The sequence below is a fragment of the Vanellus vanellus genome (genome assembly GCF_965231255.1).
Source record: "Vanellus vanellus genome assembly, chromosome: 25".
NCBI lineage: Eukaryota > Metazoa > Chordata > Aves > Charadriiformes > Charadriidae > Vanellus > Vanellus vanellus.
In genome coordinates, this window is record NC_138930.1 from 4,396,132 (window position 1) to 4,409,359 (window position 13,228).

General features: G+C 57.8%; 1 protein-coding gene across 1 annotated transcript in view; it reads right to left on the reverse strand.

Annotated features, from left to right (window-relative positions):
- The window catches only part of ADAMTS10 (ADAM metallopeptidase with thrombospondin type 1 motif 10), a gene marked incomplete at its 3' end in the record, with an annotated part of 56,744 nt that overhangs the window by 244 nt on the left and 43,272 nt on the right, over window positions 1-13,228 (reverse strand). Inside the window, exons 16-24 of the mRNA XM_082495317.1 lie at window positions 7,275-7,408; window positions 6,281-6,404; window positions 5,640-5,720; window positions 4,050-4,213; window positions 3,490-3,616; window positions 2,380-2,509; window positions 1,542-1,746; window positions 1,137-1,313; window positions 268-424 (exon numbers count right to left, since the gene is read on the reverse strand). Coding sequence (XP_082351443.1) covers window positions 268-424; window positions 1,137-1,313; window positions 1,542-1,746; window positions 2,380-2,509; window positions 3,490-3,616; window positions 4,050-4,213; window positions 5,640-5,720; window positions 6,281-6,404; window positions 7,275-7,408 — 1,299 coding nt within the window. The remainder of the gene's footprint in view (window positions 1-267; window positions 425-1,136; window positions 1,314-1,541; window positions 1,747-2,379; window positions 2,510-3,489; window positions 3,617-4,049; window positions 4,214-5,639; window positions 5,721-6,280; window positions 6,405-7,274; window positions 7,409-13,228) is intronic.

Genomic DNA, 13,228 nt, shown 5'->3' on the forward strand with positions numbered 1-13,228 from the left:
AAGACACAGCCATGCCGAAGAAGCTACTGGGAACCTCACTACTCGAAAGCCTCTCTTTGCCAAGGGGCAGTTACTTAATTTATCAGGGTCACAGCACACCAGTTTGGCCTGCGACCAGAGGGGACAGCATCAGGTCTCCCCAGGAGAGCCTTACCCCACAGCACAGCATCTACAGCCCAACTTGGGCTCCTGTGTCCCTGTACCACGTAGCCCCAAGGCTGACGGCACTCCGTGTTTCCCTCCCCAGTCCCCCCTCGTCTGCCTCACCTTCAGGGTTGTCCGTAGGTCCCGATTCGCACTTGGTCTCGCACTGCTGCATGCCAGGCGGCTGCAGGGTCTCCATGCAGTCACTGGACGGCTGCCCGGTGTGAGCCAGGCACTGGACGGATCTTCTTTGCTGGCCAAGACCACACTGCGCAGAGCACTGCCAGGAAACAGCACAACACAGAGCTACAGTGGCCACCACGGCTTTAATAATGTGGGGTGAGAGGGCACGGCCGGGTCTTAGGAGGTCCAAAGGGTGCTGGATGTAGTTGTCCCTTCCCTCACCAGTACCGGCACGGCTGAACGCTGTGGCCTCGCTTCCCAAAAAGCTTGGTTTGAACCTCCAGGACTCAGCGAGGGTCTCTCCATCCAGCCCTAAATCACTGGCCTTTCCCAGGCCTCCTACACCTCCATGTCACCCTGCAGCTCCAGGGGTGTTAGAGGGAAGGGAGGACTGTTAGCATCACCCCGCTGCAGGCGTGGGGCTGCGCTGTGGCAGGTGGACCATCAGTGGCCCTGCGTGCAGCTGGCCCAGCCCACCTCTGCAGCCCACCGCTCTCACTGTACTGCTCCCCATCCTCACTGCCCTGCTGCCCCCCAAATACCCGTGGGCGCCCTCCAACAACTTCTGTGGGGCCCTGCTAGGCCCAGGAGACTCCCTGGGTCAGTTTTGCACTTGGGCCACCATCACAATGGCCTCCTGAGCCAAGGAGGGGCAAAGAACACTGCCATGGAGCCCTGCTGCCCCCCAGATAGTTGTGGTGGCCACATCAGGTCCTGCTAGCAGGTAAAAGCCTCATGCTCTAGGATTTGAGGGGCTGGGGTGGCAGAGTCTTCTCCTTCAATAACCCCATGGAAAGGATTGTCCCTACCTCTCCCCACTCGCCAGTCACCCAGCGCGGTGGTGGGCAGCGCCGCAGGTTGCACCTCATGCTGGTTGGGGGCTTGGAGCCTTCGTAGCACTGGGAGGTGGGCAGAGTTGCGCTGTGGTCACCGCTCTTGCAGAGGACAATGCGGTGGCGGAAACCTGGCCCACAGCTTGGGGTGCACTGCCAAGAGAGGACACACGCGGTCAGGATGTACGGCGAAGAGCAGAGAGAGGCAGCACTGGCTCTCCTCACCAGTTCTCCCACCTTGCCTGTCTCTTGAGCTACAAGACATTACGTTCTCCACGGCCAGCAGCCACCAGTGATGCTCTGGCCCAGTGATTGACACTTAGGAGGTCATCCTAAGGACCAGTGCCATCGGAGAGGAGAGGGCCAATGTTAAGGATTTACCTCAGACCAGTCCAGGGCGACCCACTCGGGAGGGCACGTCTGGTTATTGCAAGGCTCGAGCATCTTTGGCCGTGGATGGGTGCAAGAAGCATCATCTAAGGTCTTCTCCTCGGTGGCAGAGATCTTACGCTTGCAGAAGACGCTGCGTGTGCGGACGCCTTCGTTGCAACTTCGGCTGCATTCAGACCAGTTCCCAATCACCCAGCTGGAGACAGGTAAAACAGCAAAGCTTACGAGGGGCACGGTGGTCCACGCTTGTCCCCTATTCCTACTCTGCCCACAGCCTCCCAGGCAGCTCTGGTTGAACTACAGAGATCCTCCACATCTCTTTCCCCTTCAAGAGAGGCCAAGGGCCAGCTGGGGAGGGACTGGGACAAGTTCTGAAGGACTGTGCTGAGTATCTGCTCTGCACCAAAGGACCAGATGGGGAGGGCTCCTTTCTGCAAGTAGCACAGCAGTGCAGGGAGGAGGTGATGCTACGGAGACTGTCCTCGGCCAACACACCATGTGGTCGGCATGTCACTCACCGAGCAAGGCACAGCGTAACCTTGCGCACAGAGCGCTGCGGTGGAGACAGGTTTCTGCTCCCTGCGTCGCCACTGCCCTCTCCCCACAGCGATGCACTTGGATTGTGCAGGTCGCGTGCTGTATTGCGCTTGTGAGGGGACACAGAGGAGGAAACTGCCCCCCCTTCCCAGCAGATCTGCTCCGGCTGGGCAGTGTCACCCCTGGGTACAGCGGCAGGGGACTCTGACTTGGGAATGGCAGAGAGGGGGGAATTTCACCCTCCTCCACCCTGGCTTTTCCACCCACGCTCCCTCCAAACTATGGTACTCACGCTGGGGGACATGGTTCGGTATTGCACGGCCTCTGCCGCTCTGGCATTTTGGTTTCAGGGCTACAGAGATGGTTGGAGACAGTTGAGCCATCGGGAAGTTTCTTGCATACCACAGACTGGATCTGGCTGCCTGCCAAGGAAAAGAGGGAAGGGGGAAAGAGGAGGAGGACCCTGAGGCTGGCGTCGAGCCAGGCTGCGGGCACGAGCCCCACAGCTCTGCTCCCGCGTGGGCAATGACAGGGCAGCCACTTGTCACTGCACCTCACCAAGCCTGAACCTACTTCTCTATTCATAACCAAGGCCTCCTTTGCCTATAACACATCCAGAAAAAAATGGATGGGGTGAAGGCTCACCAGCCAGGGCAGGGCCCGGCAGAGTTTGCAGAGGATGGAGGATCAAAGCGTTCCAGGGATCTCGTGTTCAAATAAACCTGTTCTAACCTTGGTCTTGTGACGCTTTCTGGGCAGCACTGGGGGGCAATAGGTGGAACAAGAGGGGGCAACACCTTGTCGGGGCCCAGCACACAGGACCAGGTCAGGGCCCTTAGCTTCAAAGAGGGGACATGATTAAGCCTTGCTTTGGAAACTGCCTTTCCTTCTCAAGTCACTCGCAGTCCTGCTCAGTCACTCACAGCCAGGTTCTCCAGAGCCACGAGATGGGGTGCAAACCTTTGGGTCATCCCCATGGGAACCAGCCCAAGGGACGCAGGGAAGCATCAGCGGTGTTTCAGTTCACAGACATGTAGATCTGGAGGCCAGAGGGGCTGTTGCAATCGGCTAAGCTGTCTTGCACGGCATAAGTAAATGAATTTCAAGCGTATCGTGCCACCTTCCATCACCTCTACCACCTACGCCTGCGGTCCAGCCAAAGAACGGCGTCCAAATTGTTTGCCCTGACACTCTGCCCACAAGATCATGGGGACTGACACCAGTGTGCATGTGGCTGAGCGGAGGGTGGGGATATGTAGAAAGCCGAGAGCTCCTTTAGAGCAAAGCAGATGCTGACATCTGTGCGCTGTCTCATGTGGCCCAGCCACAGTGCGTGGGAGTCACAGGAGCACAGACACGTGTCGTCGTCCCCCCCCACAGCCGACATGGGGTCAAACCTTACCCCCTGCACACAGCACTGAGCATTTGGTCCACGGGGTGTAGTGCCAGGAATACTGGTTCGAGGCATCCCTGCCGATGGGTGCGTTGAACTTGTACCGGATACCCTGCAGCTCTGTCCGCACAAGGACCTGCAGAGAAAGGCACCACCGAGGCATCAGTGCCACCGAAGTCCAGCATGCTTGTGGTCGGCTGGATGGCATCCCACAACCTCAGCACTCTCTCTAAAACTCAGGACAGCTGAAATCTCCCCCTCTTCCCTTTCCAGTCCCTTCCAGCATTGACACGGCAGCCACCAGTGATGACAGCGGTGCAGCCATGAAGGTGACACAATCAGAGAACAAGTTCGCATGCACTTACTGATCGAATCTTTCCAAAGCCTGGCAGAATAGTGAGGGAGACCTGAGAATTTAGCCCAATTTACCTCTGATCTCTCTGCCCATTTACTCCGGACAGCAAGGACAGGGGCTGATCACCTCTAATTCCCACGTTGTCAGAGCAAGGTCTCTTTAGCCCAGCCCAGGCCCATACCAGGTGGGGGTATGAAGGAACCATGTTACCAACCATGACAAAGAGGGTGACATTGGTGGGTCCCAAGGCCTCCAGGGACTCAGGCTCCTCTGGGGATCTCCTGTAGTGGAATGTTGTGCCTGCGATGTCAAAGCGCCGCGGGGGGTCAATGGAGAGCTTCCCGTTGATGTAATACTCGCCGCTCTCCCCTCTCAGCGCTGCGAGGACAGGGGAGCAAGGGTTAGCAGAAAGGCTGAAGACACCCAGATCCAGCTTTGACCAGGTCCTTCTCATCTGCCAGGCTCAGAGCACCGCTACAGCCGAGGGGGAATATCATCAGCCTCATTCCCCAGGGAGGGAATTGGGGGGGCAAATAAAGTGGGTGTCTGGGTCAGGGTCGCACAGAAAGTCACCAGCAGAGGTGGGACTAAAGTACCCATCGTCTTATCTCAGCCTGTTTGTCACTTCACTGTGGAAGGATGATGCTGCAGGGAGCTCAGCCAGCTGCCCGGGTGGTGACAGGGACACTTGGCAACGTGACAAGCTGTGGCCACGAAGCCAGGCTCAAATCCAGCTGTGCAAACTGGGTCTTGGCTGCTGGGGCTACTGGAGGAGGCTGGTCTCCAGGAGCTTGGCTGTGGTTGCCCAAGCGAGTCGCTAGAGGGGGATCGGCTCGCTCGCTCCTTCCCGCTCGCATTCCCACGCTCTCCCCGCTCGCTCTCTGCCACCAACACCCCCCGTCACTCCTGCCCTCGCCACTGGCAGCCACCTCATTGCCATGATGCTCTGGGGCAGGGAGGATGCTTCCTACTGATGAGGATGGAGGATGCTCCCTCTGCTCCCTCTGGGGTGCAGGGACAGATCCTGGTGTGGGAGAGAGTGGTGGCAGCAGTCGGCAGTGATATGAGCTTGGGCTGTGCCTCCAGTACGCACCAGTCTGGATGGACACGAGGAGTCCCCAGTATACGTGGGCTGGGCAGAGAGGGATGTCAGCATCTCTGAACCCAGCAAAGAGAGCTGGCCTGGAGGGATGCTGCCAGAACAGACCTGCTGTGACCTCCCACCGGTGCCGGCATCCAGGCAGGCTCCTGCTCCCGGAGAGCCGCTTCAGAGGCACCCGACAGCAAGCCCGCCGTGAGCACCCCTACCCACCCCTCCGTGATCACTGTCCATCACGCGGAGGACAGAAAGAGAAGACACGGGGAAAGAAAAAAGCCCATTGTAAAAACGAGCCAGAGTCTGGCTGGAAAATTAAGCCCAAGGAAAATGCGAGCGGGTCTATTTTTAATCACTAGCCCAACGTGCTGGCGCAGGGGGGAATGCCAAGGAGCCACAGGCAGTGCCAGGACCGGCAGTGTGGGGGGTTTGCTAAGGGTTACGCTGCAGAACAGTGAGTGCAGGACAAAGGCAGCGACGCAGCGAGACAGGGACTGTGTGGGCCACACTGATAAGGCCCACGCTGGCCTGGGACACGCTGCCCTGCCTTCCTCTGTCCCCAGCCCCAAGCTGGGACCCCCAACCCCATCCTCTGCTGCAGTGGGAGGTTTTCCTTGTGGGGCCCTTCCCACGCGCTATTAACCACAAGCAAATGGCAGCCCAAGGGGTGTCTGGCTGGGATTTCAGTATCTCCCAACCCCATCTCACCTAGGTAGTTGACGGAGAGGTTCAGCTCCCGGATGTCGATGTGGACGGAGCCCTTGGGAATCTGGATCACCTCCTCGTAACCTATGAGACAACCCAGGGCCACTGAGCAGTGATGCTCAGCTTTGGACCCCGGAGCCAACCCTGCCGGGAGCTGGATGGGAGTGTGTGTCACCCTGTTACCCATGGGTTAAACACCAAACGAGATGCTGGTGGTGCGGAGGTGTTCATTCAGCCACCCACTGTAATTAAATGGAGAAAGCACCATGGCCCCCCAGGACAGTGGCTTGCTTGCTTTGCAGTGTGGGGTCTCATGATGGGACTGGCCATGCTAGGGAGGTGCTGCGGAGCTGGGATGTCCATGGGCATCTCCACAGCTTGGCTTGAGGGCCATGGGAGCTGGGGAGGAGGGAAGAACCCTGGCGCTTTGTGGCAGGGACTTGGGTGGCAGTGGTGGCTGCGGCACGGCTTCATCGGTGGACTGGAGCGATTTGCTCCCTGCTTGCAGCCTGGTCCTACCCTTTGGGGTGTTTCTCTGGGATATGGCCCTGCCTGTCCTGCGCATCCCCAGGAGCAGGTGAAGTAGAGGAGGGACTTGAGGGTAGGTGACACGGGCTGCGCTGGCCAGGCCACTTGCTCCCTACCTCCCTCTGGCAAGGACTGGTTGAAGATGCCCTCAACGGTCTCACAGGAGCTGCCGTCTCCCCCACACACGCGACACTTGTCCTCCTTTGAGTCAGAGCCCAGGACACGGTCGCAGCCCACATGCTGGAGGAAGGAGCAGCAGGGAATTAGCCATCCTGGTGGGGCCATGTCCTCCCCACACCTGACCTGCAGCATCCCAGGAAGCCCATCCCTGGGCTCCACCTCACTCCCCTCCATTGCACCGTATACCAGGCAGTGCTCAGCACCATCACCTCCGCCCAGCCCCAGCTCTCTGCCACCCATCTCCAGGGACAGCCCTGGGGGGGGCTCCCTCCAAACTGGGGGGCTGGGTGCAGGCAGAAATCCTGTGGGATAAGGCAAAGGTTTGGGTGCCTGCGTTGAGCTGGTGGAGCTGCAGCAGCCCAAGCAGAGTTGTGTCCCCACAGCACCAGCATCACAGTAGTGAGCCCACGTGAAGCCTCCATCTCTGCCCCACTGCCACAGTACGTGGACTAGCAGTGGTCACCAGCACAACTGTGGCTACCTATGGTGCAATTCCCCTTTTGTTCCACAGTATATTCAGCCCCATAAAGACAAAAAGATCCCAGAGACACAGGAAGGGAGACAGACAGAGACAGACAGGGAGCCTGTCTGCCTGCCTGCTGGGAGACATTCTCCACTCCCACAGCGCTTTCTTATAATTAAACTTTTATAGCCCTCCAGATCCCATTTCAAGGGAAATATCAAGTGCCTGGGGCTACACGGGCTGTAGACGCAGAGACCCATCACTAATGCAGGCCAGTGTAACACCCAGTGCACGGAGAGCAGATGGACACAAGCCCAGAGGTGGACGTGCTCCTGCTCCCAGGGTGAACTGGGTGCCCGGGAGGAGGGATGCCCGTGTCCCTGCGGGCAGGTGGAGGGCAGCACCCCCCTGCCTGAGGGTCTGCCCTCGTCTCCCCATCCTGAGCCTGTCCCAGACCCCGGCAGCACCTTGCACTCCCCGTTGACGCAGATGTCATTGGAGTCCTGCCGGCACGGTGTCCCGTCCACCACGGCTGCGGCTCGTTCTGTGTAGAAGTTGAAACCCTCGGCCAGGCAGTTGAGGGAACAGGCTTTCACACCCCCTGGGAAAGAAGCAGAGGTTCAAATGATGCCAGCAAGGAGAGAGCAAAGACGTGGAGAGTCAGATGTGGGTAACGGCTGCCTTACCCTTTGCCTCCCCACACCTCCATCCTGTGCCTGGCCCCCCACACCGCTCCAGGTGCCCAGGAGGATGTCCCTGCCGAGTAGAAGGACCCACGGAGGGACCCTGACACCCTCCTTATTGATCAGCACCAAGTCAGAAGCCTTGAACCAGACACCGACACATGATGAGACACTGCCCCTTCTGCACAGCCTGGGAAACACAGGCTGTTTGTGATGGGGAAAGAAACAAACTGGCTTGTTCTTATCCGGTGTTGGTCACGCCTGGGTCTCCTGGGCTGTCGAAACCCTTGTGCTCATTTTACAGACAGGGAAATTGAGATAGCAGCTCTTAAGTCCAAGGTTTTTCAGCTACTAGACCAGTTACTAAGCCAGAGCAACTATTTGTTTCTGTTCAAGACTGGTGGATCCTGAGCCCTGCACAGCAAAGACGACAACAGCAGTGCGAGAACTAAGGGGAAGGATGCTCAAGTTATAGCTAAAATACCTGCTTCCCAACACCCCTTGCCAAAGTACTGTCTAAGGAACAAGGGCTGGATATCTGGCTATTGGCTTACGGTGCCTGGGAGCAGGACGTAGGACTGGTTACGGAGACATCTGAGCAGAGCAATTTTCTGCCTCCTGTCATTGATCAGATTTTATCAAAAACGCTGGTGCAGATCGCAGCATTTGCTGCCTTTACTGAACATCCCACTGGATGCCCAACAGCCTGCGTGACCCTGGTGGGGCGATGCATGCCTGAGCTGTGGCAGTTCGCTCCTGCAGGCACCGGCAACAGTCGTGAGCCAGGTGCCAGAGCTGGGAAGCACCTAGGTCGGGAGCAACCAAAATCTGCAAAACTTTCAACTCAATATAGCACATCAAAGGGGCAGACGGAGGGGAGGGGCAGCCCAGCTGTGCCTGGGAGCACCCGAACGTAGCCGGGGGAAGAAAGAGCAAAGCCAGGAGAGGGAGGAACAGGAGGAGACACGAGAGGGGAATTCAGCAGCTTGGGGGCATGCTGTGGAGCAGGATGCCTGGGCAAGCCCCTAGAGAAGGCACGCTATCAACCCTCCTTCTGGAGAGCCACCCCTCCGCAGCACCCGGGCTCTCCCCTGCCTGGCGAGGGAGCTCCAGGGCCAGCAAGGGGGACAGCACAGGTATGACCCCGAAAACTCACAGCCATCTAACCTCAGCATGCCTGGACCCCAGGTCTGTCCAGCCAGACCTCAGGTGCAAAACATCACCAGCAAGGTAAGAAAATACGAGTCATGAGGCTCCTACACTGGCTGTGGGATCTCCCAGCTGGGAGAGGCTGTACAGAATCCCAGACTGGTGGGGGTCGGAAGGGCCCTCTGGAGCTCCCCCAGTCCCACCCCCGGCCAGAGCAGGGGCACCTCCAGCAGTGGCACAGGACACGTCCAGGCGGGTTTGGAATGGCTCCGGAGTGGGAGACTCCCCCCTCTCTGGGCAGCTGTGCCAGTGCTCTGCCGCCCGCACAGGAGAGAAGTCCCTCCTCAGGTTGAGATGGAACTTCCTATGGTCAAGTTTGTACCATTAAGACCAACCAGCAACCACACACCCCGCACACCCAACTGTCCCACCAGCCTGGCAGAGGGGCTCATGCTGGCCCTTCCTGATAAGTATCTGTGATTTAGTCAGTGATTTTGGCTCGGGAGCTTCTCTCCTGCTGGTGGTGTGCTCCGCCGGCTGCGCGGGACCCTTTGTCCCTGCCCGTGTGCGGCTCTCTAAGGCCGCGCTCTCTCCTGCCGTCACTGGAGTGCAGGGCAGACTATGTAACGAAGCAGAGCCGAGAAACAGCCAGAAACTTGGGCTTTCATTTCAGGGCTCTCAGATGGGTTTACTAAGCTATTCCCATGCACTCCCTATTCCCTTCCATGCCTTCAGCTACAAGGAAGAGAGAGACCCACTGCAGACACCTTGCTGCAGCTCCCTGGTGTCAGCTAACCCCTGCCACAGCCTGTTTCCCCCTCACTCCCAGCTCTGGCTCCATTTTAATAGCTCCCAATCGGCTGCAGGATCCTCCTTTTCTATCATAACTCCCCAGCACTGCTGCCCCGTGCCCAGGCTGGTGCCTGACCTTCTCCAGCAGCAAGCAGCCCCGAGGATAATTGTCACGGCCTCAAAAGAGGAGCCCGTGGGGAACACTGGAATGAAAAACATAACAAGCAGGAGGAAAAAAAAAAAAAAAAGGAAATAAAAGAAAAAAAAAAAAGATTGGGGATTGGCAGCAGGAAGCCAAATTTCTTCCTTTGCCTTAAGTGCCCTGATTTTGTTACAGGGCTGCAAAAACAGTGCGAGTGCATGAACTCAGCTCATGGCAGAGCCGGAGGTGTTCCCGGGGGTTTCCTCATTGCCCTCCCCTTGCTGGAGCACAGGGGGACTCACGTATGCACACGTGTGCATGTCCGCTTAAATCCTTCATGATTTAACCTCCTTCGAAGTGAAACCAGCAGAGAGGGAGAAAGCGCATGGAAACGAGCAAGCCCTCCATGCCAGGCCAGTTGCCCTGGGTCCAGCCCATCACTGGTGAAGAGCCATTGCTGCCAATGCAGGACCTGTATCCCGGTGGCTCCGAGCATCTCACGAGTGCAGAGGGAACCTGGGAAGCAGCCTCTGAGCAAGAGAAACTCAGTGCCCGTCACCTTCCTGCCTGCAAGAGCTGACAGCGGGTGCTGGACTTGGGGGACCATGCACGGAGCTGGGACCTGGGGCTCCTGAGGTCATGCTGCCACCCAGCTGTTGCTCCACGTGGGACCAATCCCTGCTGGCTCTCCTCATGTAGTCACTTAGGAAAAGCTGGGGGATTTCAGCCCTTAGAAGAAAAAGTCTTATGGAAGAGAAATGGAGAGAGGGAGAATGAAGGAGGAATGGGAAGAGAGAAAGGTGACCCTGCATTGGTATCTGCATCCCAACTGCGGCTGCTCCAGCGAGCCAGCTGGGCCACCTGAGCTCAGGACCAGCCCCAAACACAGCCTCCCTGGTGACAATTCCCAGTCTGGATTTGCCCTTGGCAGCCAGGTCACCCTCCCACCGATCAGAGGAAAGGGGGACTGGTATCACTGCCCAGCATCTGTCGGGAACTGGACTTACTTTGGCGTTCAGCCAGCCAAGAGGTACTCGGGTGGGCATCACCTTATGGTGGTTCCTTAAAAAGACACCATTCTAAAGCCCTAGACCAGTGACAACTGTGTATCCCCACGACAGCACCTCTGACCACAGCAACATGGCCAGGGTGAGTTTTGGACCCCAGAAAGATCCTTTGAAACAGCACAACATGCCTTGACATTCCTGAAGATGGGAATTAAGGACCATATTTTTACCAGCAACCAGGATCCAGTCCATCATCTCCCAGCGTGTGAATGGTCTGGTGGGAGCTGCACTTTTTGGGGTGGGAGCACTAAGCCCGGCAGAGCAAGGCAGCACTCTACGTCTCCCCAGGCTGGCTCACTGCTGCCCAGCGATACCCGCATCTGTGGGGCACGAGGGGATCCTCAGAGCGAGCCCCACGGGGCGTTGGGCAGCGGAGGGGCAGCAGAGGCTCTGCAGTGCCCGTTGTCACCTGTTCAAGGTGCTTCCACCACCACGGGAGAAGAGCCTGCTTCCACAGAACGACTGGGACCCCCTCAGCCTGCCCACTGCCTGGTGCACGTTACTAATTGACCGGGAAACAAGCAGCAAATAAGACCATACAGCCCCAAGAAGCACCAGGTCTGCCACAAACGCCATGCAGGTCGCCAGCCTTCCACCCCCAGAGAGCCGCCCGCCCTTCGCTTTGGGCTGAGCAGTCCAAGGCCAGCAACAACCAGGTCTGCCGCAGGTACTCCTTTTAATATTTAATATAGCTATTAAAATAGAACAGCGTATTTTCAGTTGTTTATGCAGTGCCTCAGAGGATGTTTTGCTCCTCCTGCCTGCCGTGTCCCGTAGAGGAATTAAAGCGCATTACAATTTATGATGAACAATCTCCTGTTTTCTGCAAGCCCCTGTTCCTCCCCATCCCTCTCCCAGCCCCGGGAGCCGCTCCACTCTCCCTCGGCTCTTGCATCCGCCAAGAGCAAAATGAATAACTAAGCGAAAAAAGCAAAATAAACAAACAATTAAAGCCGCATTCCACAAGGTATCTGCTGACTGTTGAGCTCCGAAAGGCTGAGCTCAGCGCTTCTCGCCAGGGCTGTGTCTTTCGATCCCGGGGTCTGGGCTCCAGGACTGTTATAAATCACCGCCAGGAAAACACGCCGTACCAGCCCCGTGCGAAACCCGACCTCAACTTGCCAGTGACCCGGCGGCTGGAGTCAGGCTTTCAGTGGGAGGCTCCCTCCCTTCCCAAATTCCCTGTGGGGTCGGTGTTCTCCCCCATCCGAGCCAGTGGGGTACCCCTTGTCTACAGGGTGGGGATGCTCCGTGCCTGGGATATTTCCCCGAATCGCCGTGGGGCCGGCATCTGACGGGCAGACGGCACAGGCACCCCTGCACCACTGCACCTTTTGGTGGTGGCTGAAGGGTGCAGTGTCGAAGGCAGCGGCTGAGCTGAGCAGGGGAAGAGGTCCAGGGTAGTGAACGGCTCCCACAGCGAGGACATGTGCCCAAAAGCAACCTGAAGAGCAGATACGCTGCCGGCTGGAGGGCAGACTGCCTGGGGATGAGGCCACCAACAAGGATGAATCCTGGGGGGCTGCTTGTGCCAATGGGGAGGGAGAGACTGACACCGGTCACCCCAGGCCTGTCGGCACCACTGGAAGAGTTCAGGAGAGGGTAAGGAAGATGACAGCCAGTCCTCATTGCCTCCCCAGTGCTGGGGTGGAGGGGGCCTGCTAACACAGGGGCTGCAGGAGGAGAAACACAGCAAAACACCTGTGGCAAGTGGAAGAGGGGGCCATTCCCTATCAGTCTGATCCGCAACATGGAGAAGAAGGTGGAGGTGCAAAGGATGCTCCCCACCTCCCCCACAGATGTACCTCTGACACCTGAATGACACCAAGTACCACAAAATTCCACAGGCAAGTGACCTGTGCTGCTGAAGCCACACTCATAGAATCACAGAAGGGCTGTGGAAGGGACCACGGATTGGAAGGGACCTTCGAAGACCAGCTAGTCCAACTCCCCCTGTCATGGGCAGGGACACCTCCCACCAGCCCAGCTTGCTCCAAGCCCCATCCAACCCTCCACGGATGGGGCAGCCACAGCTTCTCTGGACACCCTGTTCCAGCATCTCACCACCCTCATCGTACACTGTTTCTTCCTTATGTCCACTCTAATCCAACCCTCTTTCAGATTAAGACTGTTGCCCCTTGTCCTGTCACTACAGGTCTTGGTAAAAAGTCTCTCTCTGCCTTTCTTATACACCCCCTTGATGTATTGAACAGCTGCAATCAGGTCTTCCCCATCCTTCCAGAACGCCCAGACTCAGGCAAAGAAGTTCATGGATGGTGGGGAACAGTGATGACACCTTACCACCTCCACCGTCCCAACTGATCCGAGGGTCCTGTGTAGACAGCCCATGCCACGAAGAGCTAATCCTGCTAATCCTGGCAGGAGTCACTCGCTGACAGGTCCTGGGCAGGCGGGTGTCAGCACACGTGATTTCTCACGAGCCGGGAGATGGGTGCTCTCCTGGCTGGGGACTTGGCTCCCAGAACACGCTGAGGAGCTGCAGCTGCCAGCACCTCTCTACTCATGTGAACGTGCCTCAGTTTCCCTACCTGGGCCACTGCAGAGGAGGACAGTGATACCCTTTGACA